This window comes from Onthophagus taurus, unplaced genomic scaffold, assembly GCF_036711975.1.
Source record: "Onthophagus taurus isolate NC unplaced genomic scaffold, IU_Otau_3.0 ScKx7SY_15, whole genome shotgun sequence".
In the NCBI taxonomy this organism is placed as follows: Eukaryota; Metazoa; Arthropoda; class Insecta; order Coleoptera; family Scarabaeidae; genus Onthophagus; species Onthophagus taurus.
The window spans coordinates 634633-646874 of NW_027248940.1; the positions used below are offsets into that span (position 1 = coordinate 634633).

The following is a 12242-nucleotide window of genomic DNA, read 5'->3' on the forward strand; positions in this document are numbered from 1 at the left end:
AAGCAATATATTGCAGAAGCAAATAGTAAGTAGCCATCTGCAAACATAAAGTAGTCTTCCCAAACAGTATTTAGTCTTCTGCAAGCAGAATGTGGTTTTTCCAAACAGTATCTTGCAGAGGCAAATAGTAAGTAGTCATCTACAAGCAGAAAGTAGTCTTTCCAAGTAATAATAAGCATTTTATTGTTTTTGATAATTACAATTTTCCCCTTGACACATCCTAATATATATCATTAGTATATTATTTTCACCCTCTACCCTCTTCCTCCATTTTCATACCCTCGCCTCCTCGGCCCAATCCTCCCCTCATCCATCCCTTTGTCTCCTCACCCCCACAACCATTCTCATCCATCGTTTCCCCTCTCCCCCCCTCTTCTAAGATCTGCCCTCGGTCCAACTCCTCCTCCCTCAACTCACTGCACCCATTCAACATATGTTCCAACGTTTCCCATTCCTCCCTGCATAGCCTACACCACCTCTCCTCATCGGCCATCCAGTATCTGTTAGCTCTCTCCTCGTTTCCACAACGGAACCTAGCCACCAACTTCTTCCCTTCCTCCTCTCCTTCCAATAACAAGTATCTAGGCAGCCCCTCCGTAATTATGTCCCTGTACCTTTCGTTATACCTGCCCTCTTTTATTTGTGTCCTTCTTTCCTGTCTCTGCACATCTCGGTCCCTATCTCTCAACTCCCTCCACATCTCCCTACCCACCCTTCGTCTACTATTTATCTCAGTTACCGAGTAGCCCGCTCGTCTATAATAGTTGTCTCTGTCTCCTTTTCCATATCTGATCTTTCCCTCTCTAATTTCCCTCCAACACTCCCCCAAGATCCCGCAGTTTGGCCTCCCTTCTATTCTTTCTTCATATTTCACTGCTCTCCTGCCCCCCTCCACTCTGACTTTATCCACCTTTACCTCTTCCCTCACTATATACCCCGGTGTTTCTCTCGCCACCCCAAGCACCCATCTCCAGTATCTAGCTTGCACGTCTTCCAGCATTGCCTGCTCTCTCCATCCCCATACCTCTGCTCCATACATCATCACACTGCTAACCAGACCTTCAAACATAATCTTCCTCGCTGCCACATTCCTTCCAAAAACTCTCTTCCCCCAACCCCATACTTGTCCCATCACCTTATTCGCCTTTTTTGCCATAGCTATCACATGCGACCCCTCCCTGTTGTCCTCCCTGAACACATACCCCAAGTAGGTATACTCCCTAACCTCCTCGATCTCTTTTCCCTCCCATCTCCAGTTTTCTGTTCTTTTTCTCCCCCCCTTACAAAACTTCATCATCCTTGTCTTCCCCACATTCACTTCCAGCCCCTTCCCCCTAAAATATCTTTCCAATGTCTTTATCATATCTTTCATCTCCGCCGCTTCTCTCGCCATGACCACGATGTCATCCGCGTATGCTAACATATGCACCTTTCTACCTCTCACCACTAACCCTCCCATTTGCCCCTTCCCCAATCTATCCTCCAGGTCCGCCGTATACAGTGCAAACAGACTTGGGCTCAGCGGACATCCCTGCCTCAGTCCCTTCGTCGTCCAAAACATGTCGCTCAGCTTATCTCCAACTTTTATCCTAGCCATAGTCTCCATGTATATTTCCTTCACTCTCGCAATTAGGTGTTCCGTGATCCCCCTCCTCCCCATCTCCTCCCACAACTTTCCCCTATCGACCTTATCAAAAACCGCCTTCAAATCTATAAACAGGGCGTACAATTTCCCTCCCTTCTTATCCAGCTCTCTATCTGCCAGATACTTCAACACGTACACGTTGTCGATTGCTCCCCTTTCCTTCCGAAAGCCTGCCTGCCCATCCGGCAAAATTCCCCCCAACTCCATCTCCTCCTCCAGTCTTCCCAGCAGTATCTTCTAGGTTAATTCCTTTGTAGCTCTCTACCCTTATTACCCTTTTTATATACTGGGCAAATTACCCCCACATTCCATCCTTCCGGAATCCCACCCCCTCTCCATACGCTATTCATCCCCTCCAACAATTTCACTCTCACCACCCTTGATGCTTCCAACCATGCCTCGTTCTGGATGCTATCTTCCCCTGGCGCCTTTCCCTTCTTCAATCCCCTAAGCACTGTTTCCATCTCCTCTTCTGCTATCTCCTCTCCCCCATCTCCCTCATAGCCTCCCAAACCCGTTAGCCTCGTTTCAACCCCTCCCAATAATCCCATAAAGTAACTCTTCCATTCTGTCATGTGTATTCCGCTGGTTATCCTCTCCCTACCCTTCTTTCTCTTTTTCAGATACCTCCAGACCTCCCCTTCCCTTGTTATCCCTCTAATCTCTGCCGCTTCCTTCTTCCTCAGTTCTGTTTTCTTTCTACTGCATAACTCTCTGTATCCTGTCCTGGCCTCCCTATATCTATCCACCCCTATCTTCCCCCGTCTCCACTGCCTCAACCTCCTTCCCGCCTCCCTCTTCGCCTTCTTGCACTCGCCATCATACCAGTCGTTCCTCCCTACTCTGCCCCCCCTACGTACACACTCCCTTTTCAGTGTTGCCTCCCGCACGACCTGGATAAGTTCTTCCAAACCATTGATCTCTTGTATCTTCTGTTGCCAAGTGTCTAGGTTTCCCCTGTAGAATGCTACCCCTTCTTCCGACCAGTCTGTCCTGATCAACGTGCTCCCTATTTCCGCTCGCCTTCTGCCGTCCACCCCCTTTACCTCTACCTCCAACGGTTGGTGATCCGACTCTACCGCTTCTCCCTCTTTAAACCTTTCCACCCTCTCCCACATTTCCTGATCCACCAGTACATAATCAATCACAGATTCCTCTCCTTCCTCTTTATTTCCATTCAGTATCTCCCATCCGTTCTCCTCCACCCATCTCAGAATTTCTGTTAATACTCCATTCCGCACGGTGTCCTTCGACCGCCGTCGTCCTTCCTCTCCCCATATCTCCACCCTTCCCCCCTCCTCGCCTACTCTAGCATTGAAATCCCTTCCCATTATTATATATTCCCCGTCCCATCCCCCGCCATCTCATTCCATTGCTTTCTCGTCTCTTTCATTGACTTGCTATACACAGTAACTATCTGCATCGTCTCTCTCCCCCAGCTGATCTGCCTTTTTACCATTCCTTTCTGCCTCCATCACCCCTCCGTCTTACTCTCCTCCGTAATTCCTCTCGTTATTCCTGTTATAATACCCCCGCTCTTCCTCTCTGCAAACACGCAATCCCATCTATACCCTTCTGGCAACTTTCCCTCAATCTTTGCCCACCCTCCTTCATCAACCTAGGTCTCCACCATACAAATCCCTCAAATCTCTTCAGATATTCCCAGAACTGCCCTCCCTTATTCGTAATCCCCGTTACATTCCAGAACACCATTTTCAACCCCTCGCTTTTCTCTGGCTTCTCCCCTCCCCCGTCTAGTTTTTTGATAAAATCCCTTGCTGCCCTCTCTTCATGTCGTCATAATTAATACATCTCTTCACCAACTCCGCCGCTATCTGGTATTCCCCACAGTTTCTATCCCTCGTTTCGTGTCTGTCATCCTTCCCCCTGGCTTTGCAGTTTGCACATACTGCCTCTCTCTCCCTATTCCCACAGTTCTTAAACTCTTTCCAGGTGTCTTCTTTCTCTAGCTTCTTCACCACATCATTCTTCAATTCCGCGCTATCCACGATATTCTCCCCACCCTGAACTATGATGATGTTCTTGCTAAGTTATCTGAATAAGGAACTAAATATTCTGTCCTGCTGACGATTAATCAGCTTTTTTCACTTCCCGAACACTGAGAAGAGTCCCAACACACACCGTGCACCGAAAATCCCAATTTCAATTCGCCAAGAATACTCAAAAACAACAGAACCCACCGGACTGACAGCAACATGCCACTCAGTGCTGATTCAGATCTATTCAGGTCTTTCCAAGTATTATCTAGACTTCTGCAAGCAGTAAATAGCCATCTGCAAGCAGGAAGTAGTCTTCCCAAGCAGTATTTAGTCTTCTGCAAGCAGTAAGTATCCTTCTACAAGCAGAATGTAGTTTTTCCAATCAGTATCTTGCAGAATCAAATAGTAAGTAGTCATCTGCAAGCAAAAAGTAGTCTTTCCAAGTAGTATTTAGTCTTCTACAAGCAGAAAGTAGTATTCCCAAGTATTATCTAGTCTTCTGCAAGCAGTAAGTAGCCATCTGAAAACAGGAAGTGGTCTCCCAAGAGACTAGAACTTCCAATTCCAGACTCATCGAGAGAATTTTAGAGTTTTTAGAATTCCGATGTCGTTTCTTCGGTAACTATGACTCCTTCTCTTGCTATCTGTTATTCCTCTGTCCATTTCCTAGGCTATCTCTTGACTCTTAACTTTTAATTATTTATGTATACATATATATAAAATTAATTAATTAATTATATACATATTTTTAAATGAATAGGTAATTTAGTTCCTAACATCGATTGTGATGTAAATACTCAACCCAAAAGAACAATAAAATGCGAAATTTGTCTTGGAAATAAGAAGAAGCATCACCATAATGATTTGAACGCGAGGAAATTTTTGAAGAATTATAAATGGAAGAAATCAGCTTGGGGGGCGGTAAGTTTTAACTCATTTAATTAAATTAATTACTAAAACTAATTACTAAATAAAAATGAAAGCAGCAACTAACTCCTTCTAACAATGAAATTCGCTTAAAAAAAATAAATGCGTTTTAGTGTTCGACAAATTGCGGAAAAGGAACCGAAATACGCAAAGTTTCCTGCCGGGATATTCACAGAGATGTAGCCGTAGTCGATTCGTATTGTTCAGGGACGAATAGAAAGCCGAAACACGCCCGAATTTGCGAACGTTACGACCCGGTTAGCTGTAAATTTACTTGGGTCGAAGGGTCGTGGTCGAAGGTACACTTTTTCGCTAATTATCAATACTTACTTATTAATTAATGTGATTAATTAGATTTTTAATGAATCAATTTTTCTGGGCATTATTTAGTGTTCGAAATCGTGTAATGAAGGCGTCAAACACCGAAACGTCACCTGTCATAATGTGACATCCGGAGAGGTCTCGCGCGATCCCGTTCATCCCGGGAGATGCGACGAATACGCCAAGCCTAAAGTTCAGGAGAAATGCTTGGAGAGGAAATGCGATGATAAATTTAAATGGGTTGCTGGAAATTATACTAAGGTAGGTATTTATACACTGCGATAATTAATTATTGTACCCGACTTCATCATTGCAACCACGTACACAAATCGCGTATTGCAATATCGATACTGTGATATTGGTTGCATACTTGACGTCGGGTACGATTATTAATGAACACACTGTATTTATATTTTATTTTCTATACTATGTTGTATTCCCCACTATTACCACTTCATGAGATAATATCCAGTTCGTAACCAATAAGAACGCTTGAAACCGTTGTAGCCATGGTAATTATCCCCTAATAATTCATTCAAGAGGATGATTACTTACTTGTATAGAGGGTGTCTCCCCGTTGAGTTGCATAACTTCGTAGGGTTATTCCAGTCAACATAGGTCCAATTCTCAACCGTTTTTGAGATGATTCTAGTGTTAAGTTTTAATGATTTTAATGACCAAACAATGCCGTAAACAAACAAAAAGCGATCATTAATTGATTTAAGCTTCCATAGTGCGCCGGACACCCACCATGGACAAACCACATCCTATTACGCACGTTCAATGGGATATCTTCAAGAAGTATGGGAAACTGTTTTTCTAGGAATCTCCTGTAGATTTGGCTGGTGAAAGTTCTATCAAAGATTTTCGGTCCCAGGACATTTTTAATGATAATCGGTGCTGGAATTTACTTTCTGACAAAGCAATTGGGAGGAGATCCTGGTTCTTTAGGATCCACGAGTAAAATTCTTCTCGTTTTGCATAGTCTGCTGGTAAGAGATTTTGTACTTGTCGTACGTGGTAAGGATGTAGACCATTTTCACGCAAAGTCCTGTGAATTGACGCTCTTTTCTGTCCCGTGGTGGCAACCATTCTTCTTATGCTGGTTCTCCGATTCTCAGAAACTTCATGAAGAACAGCTTCAGTGTGGTCATTAGTCTTTTTCGGAAAGGATCCTGTTTGCCGGAGCGATCTGAAATAGTTCATGATGATTGTCTGACAAAGATGTCTTTGGTTCGGGTAGCGTCCTGTGTACTCTCTTGCAGCTTTTGAAGCGTTTCCTCCACAATAACCATATAAAATATCATTTAGCCATTTTTAAAGGTTCTACGAGCGGAATCCAATGACAAACATACTAAAAAACTGCCTCATTGACAACTGTCAAAAAGCCAACTTCTTATAATATGCAACTCAACGGGGAGACATCCTGTATAATGTGTTAATTAGAATAAAATAAAACAGAGCGGAAGCAATACGGGGCGATCTTCAGGACATAAGATAGAGGCAACAGAAATGACATCAACATTAGAGTTCATATCAGAGTGTCTCCAAGTTGATGCGAAAGATTTTAAAGGTGATTTTTCAGTAGAAATTAAGTTCTTTCCCTCTCAGTTACAGTTGGTTGTGCAAAATGTTTTCAGTCCGTACGTTTAAAATTCTCTAGAAATTTGAGAAAATCAGTATAATAAAATTATTTGTCATTATGACTTCATTTGACATCAGCCTACTTTATTTAACAAATTTATTTTGCCTGTGTACGATTTTATTTTTTTGATTGAATCCCACTGTTTAAATTAAGATTTTTGCATTAAAAAGTTCTGATCCAAACTATTATGGGGGTCGCTTTTGTCACCCCCTTGTAATAACATTCTAAGGCCATAAAAATCGTCAAAAACTGCTATATTATTATCTACAGTTATCTGTAGCCTAATTTCATTCTTCTAAATTCTTCCATAGTAGATATATTAAATAAAAACAATTTTTTCCCTTAGTCATAACGTGGAGGAAACTTTCCGTCAGTTTAAATTAATTTTTGCTGAAAAATCAGCCTTGAAAATCTTTCGCTTCAATTTAGAAACATCCTGTATATTGAATATAATAATGATAATAAATATTTTTTGTTAAACCATGTTCTTATTATGAATAAAATGGGGTAACCTCAGCTTTGTGAAAATAGGTTGGTTTATACAGCCTCGTACCTTTGCTTCCAAGTAGTCTTCCAAAGCTCGATAATGTCCTCTGTAAACAGTAAATAGCCATCTGTAAGCAGGAAGTGGTCTTCACAAGCAGTACCTTGTAGAGGCAAACAGTAAATAGATACCTGCAAACAGGAAGTAGCCTTCTGTATGCAGAAAGCAGTCTTCCCAAGCCTATCTAGTTCTATACAAGCAGTAAATAGCTTGCAGAAACTGAAAGTAGCGTTCTGCAAATACTACGAAGTATTCTCAGGCAGTATTTAGTGTTCTGTAAGCAGTAAATAGTCTTCTGCAAGCAGGAAGTAGCATTCTGCAAGAAGTGGTAAGAAGTAGTCCCCTACAAACAGTATTTAGTCTTCTGCAAGCAGAATGTAGTCTTCCTAAGAAAAAGTAGTAAACAGTCTTCTTCAAGCAGGATGCTATCTTCTGCAAGCTAAAAGTAGTCTACCCTAGCTGTGTTTAGTGCTCTACAAGCAGTAATTATCTATCTGCAAGCAGAAACTAGACTTCCCAAGTAGTATCTAATCCTCTATATGCATTAAATAGTGTTCTTCAAGCAAGAAGCAGCACTCTGCAAAAAGTAAATATTCTTCCACAAGTAATACCTAGTCCTCTGCAAACAGAAACTAGTCTTCCCAAGCAGTATATAATCCTCTGTAAACAGTAAATAGTCTTTTTCAATGAAGTAGCACCCTGCAAGCAGTAAAGAGTCTTCCCAAGCAGTATATATATAGATATTTTCAATTTTGGCCTCTTGGGGAAAAACAAAAGACGTTAGCGCTTTGAGGTTTTTAGCATTAGCAATTTCTCGAAAAGCGAGATCATGACATGTAAGCTACTTTTTTTCTAACTCTTATAGTTTCCGAGATAGCCTATTCGGACATCGAATTTGAACCACCCTGTACTTTGTTTAAATAAAGTTATTATTATTATTATTGCGTTCTCTTCGACTAAAATATTTTTAGATTTTTAGCACTTTCGGTTATACCGGATGTTGCCACCTACTTTATTTTTTTACATGGAACACCTATACAGCGTGTCCGTAAAGTAACGGATATAGGAGATAAAATCATAATAAACGGTTTATGGAAAAATCCCTGAAACGGGTCTAAAGATTTAAATTGTTTGCAATTTTTTGGTGTAGATTTCAATTTTTTTCCGCCATTTTTAAACAAGTTATGGCGTCATCGATATTTTTTTTAAATAGCAATCCCCCATTTTTATTGTGGAACATGAAAAAGGATTCTTTTCTGAATCTAGTACAGTTAATATTAATATCGGTTACATAAGAAAATTTTCGAGAAAAAGTACTTTAAAGTTTAATTACTTCAAATTTGTATAATGATAAAAATAGCAGTAGCCATGAGTAACTATGGTAACCAATTATTCTAAACAATTCCCTGAGTGTCAGAATCTGATTTAGTAAAACTTCTTGAAGTGTGGTGGTGCGCCATCTTGTTGGAATTGAGTTGGGTCAACATTATCGGGATGGAAGGAATGACATCGCTTTGAAAAAATTTAAACATCTCTTTCCACTTAAGGTTTTCTCAAATCTTTTATGGATATTGGGTGTGCGATTTTCTAGGCTAATTTGGATTTTGGGTAGCGCAATACCGACAACTTTATCTATTTACTTGTCCACTCAAAAATTATGTTTTTGACAAAGACATCGTCATCGTTGCAAAAAGTAGATTGCAAAAACTACGATTCATTGCTCGTGAATCAGGTTTACTTTATGGGAATGACATTTTGCGGGTTTTAAAATTTTATGAACCATTGATTTACTAATGTTGAAATTAGACCCAATACTCCTTACAGTAACATGAGGGTTTTCTTGCCCAGCCAAAACCACGATTTGTCGAACTTCTCTTGCAACATTTAGTAGGCGAGACTTTGAAAAATGCTTCGAGAGGTGACCATGTTGTTTAAATTTAGTCATAGCTACGCTCACCATCAGTGTTGTTAAATACGCGGGTATTTATTTTCAAGGGAAAATTCCCTGGATATATACCCAGGGGTATTTACCCAAGATGGGTATTTAGAGGTATTTATAAAATTTGATTTAAATTGAGTTGATGGCAGTTTTGCAAGTACTTCAAGAATGCAAAGTCGATTATCGATACACCAAACTTATTTATAACATTTACAAGAATGCTACAATGACGGTAAAATTGCATGTAAGTACTGACTGAAAACCCATTGGGCGTGGGGTAAGACAAGGCGATACAATGTTGCACTCAAATTGTTCATCACAGTCCTGGAGAGTGCATTTAAACAATTAGATTGGACCCAAAAAGGTATAAACATTGATGGCAATACCTAAGTAATTTGCACTACGCGAACGATACAGTCCCTATGTTGGATAGTTTTAGAGAGATGAAACTGATGCTGAACGACTTAAGGAGGTGTGCAAAAGTCGGGCTAAACATCAACGTGGATAAATCAAAATTTATGACAAATCTTGTTCCCAGCTCTAACATCAACATTGGGGATAATGAGATTGAGAGGGTTGACAGTTATGTATATCTTGGCCATGAGGTTCGTGTATCAAGAGATAATACGGGAAACTTAGAGACATCTTCATGAGCGATATTCCTGTATATTTGAAAAGAAAGGCTTTCAATCAATGCCTGCTTCCTCCTTGGATTACGACATACGGTTCTGAAACTTTAACATTAACGGTGGCCATTACCAGGAGGCTCAAAGTAACGCAAAGAAACCTGGAGAGGTCGATGCTGGGTGTAACCCTGTGGGACCACATACGAAATGAAGACCTACGAAGAAGAACTGGTGTAAATGATGTGGTCAACATTGTGGCAAAGCTCAAGTGGAACTGGGCGGATCATCGTCACAAGAATGAAGAATGAGCAGTGGTTGTCTGATTATAATACGTCTTCGATCGTTGACAATTCCTCGTCTTCAACGCCCATTTGATCATCTTCTTCTAATCTGTTATATTTTTACTTGTATCACTTTTATATGTACTGGTTTGGTATTTACCGTGGGCCGGGGTAAATACCCATTTTATAAATACCTACCCGCCGGGTATTTACCCAGCGCCCATCACTGCTCACCATACATTGGCTAATGAGTTGGCGATCAGGATATGTTGTATTAAAGAGGTCAACTACTTACTAAATCAGTTTTTGACACTTTGGAAATTGTTTAGAATAATTGGTTACCATAGTTACTCATGGCTACTGCTATTTTCATCGTGTCAACAAATCTGAAGTAGTTAAACTTTAAAGTAATTTTCTCGAAAATTTTCTTATGTAAGCAATATTGATATTGACTGTATTAGATTCAGAAAAAAATCTTCTTTCATATTCCATAATAAAAATGGGGGATTGTCATTTGAAAAAATACCGATGACGTCATAACTCGCTTAAAAATGGCAGAAGAAATTTAAAATCTACACCAAACAATTGCAAAAAATTTAAATCTTTAGTAATTTAGTTAATGTTAATGCACGACTAGAGACAAAGTAAAAATAAGTTTCATTATGATATCAGCTAATTACAAAAAACAAACAAATTAAAATCAAATTTACCGTCAAGAGTTGTTGATTAAAGAACAAATCATCAGGTTGAAATATTTGACAATAAAATTTGTACGGTTAAAACTAAAAACGTCAAAACAAATGGCTTAATATTAGAAAGTAAAACAGGTTAATATTCGGGAAAAGACAACTTACTTAGCGTCAAACTAAATAAAACTATCACTAAAACTATATTTTAAAAAAATACGCATTAGACGGAGTTAAAATTAAAAATTCTTTAGTTTAATCGTATGGAACTGACGACAGAATAGGTATATGATTGACAAGAAAGGACCGATTGTAGATGGAATTTTCTGGTTTTGACGAGATTTATAATCGCATGCGCGTTTGCAGGAAGAGAAAACAGGACAGGCAGCAACAAGAAATTCAAATGGAAATACCGATTGGTAACTTTAATTTTAGGAGATACACCCAACACGGACGTACGTATAAGTATACTTGTGTGTGTGCATATGCGCGCGGAGTATGTTTGTGGGAGGGGAATCGCAAGAGTAGTGGATCGGAGAGCAGTCAGTCGTTTGACATCGTTCAATGATAAGAAATATTATAAAAATAATAACTAATATAATAAATGAAATTCAAATAAGACAAAGCAAATTCTTAATTCTAAAAATAAAAACAATTCGTAAGTAACTGAAATAAACTATAAAAATAAAATATTTTTTATATTAGGTGTTCAAATAAACCACCATTCTGTGCTAAACAATAGCCCAATCTATCGTAAAAAGTTCGCCTTACATTCGGTAGTATATCGGGACTAATATCCTGTATACAATTGCGAATTTTTGTTTGTAAGTCATCCAGATTGGTTGTCCTTTCTTCATCAAAACCATAAATTTTCGATTTTAAATATCCCCATAGAAAAAAATCATTGGGGGCTAAATCTGGTGATCTAGGCGGCCAAGTTAACGTTCCGCAAATGGATATTACACGATTTGGAAATTGTGCGTTAAGATACTCTTTAACTTGCCGGCTGTTGTGAGCCGGGCAACCATCTTGTTGGAACCAGATACTTCCAAATTGAACATTGTCTAATTGTTGAAGCGATGGGATTACGTCATTTTGCAAAATGTTTAAATACTTATGACCATTTAAATTTCCTTCTATGAAAAAAGGACCGATAATATGGTCACCTACTAAGCCAGCCCAAACATTTAATTTTTGGGGATATTGTGTACGAGCCGCATAAACTTTGTGTTCATTGTCACGACTCCAATATCGAGCAACGCTGGGATTATGCCGACCATGCAAAGGAAATGTAGATTCATCGGTAAATAAAATGTTTGTTATAAAATCAACATTTCCGTTGGCCATTTCCATCATAGTAAAGCAAAATTCCGCCCTTGTAATATTATCGTTCCTGACTTTTTTGTACCTTGTACGACCTGTACCCGTGTTTCTTTAATGTTTTTAGGACGGCAACATGGCTGATAGCAAACGTCTCCGCAACTTGTCTGCTTGACTAATTTTTATTGCGTTCAACATCAGCACATATCATCGTATCACGTAACTCATCTCTTTTACCCCTTCGTAATTTGTGTTTCTGTGGAGACACACATCCATGTCGCTCAAAGTTTTTAATAATATTTGAAATT

The 12242-nt window shown here is 39.6% G+C and overlaps 1 protein-coding gene across 1 annotated transcript in view; it reads left to right on the plus strand.

Moving 5' to 3' along the window:
• LOC111422089 (ADAM metallopeptidase with thrombospondin type 1 motif A) overlaps positions 1-12242 on the plus strand; it is a 141952-nt gene that overhangs the window by 121496 nt on the left and 8214 nt on the right. The window contains exons 20-22 of the mRNA XM_071200972.1: positions 4406-4566; positions 4686-4871; positions 4963-5154. Of these exons, the coding sequence (XP_071057073.1) occupies positions 4406-4566; positions 4686-4871; positions 4963-5154 (539 nt within the window). The remainder of the gene's footprint in view (positions 1-4405; positions 4567-4685; positions 4872-4962; positions 5155-12242) is intronic.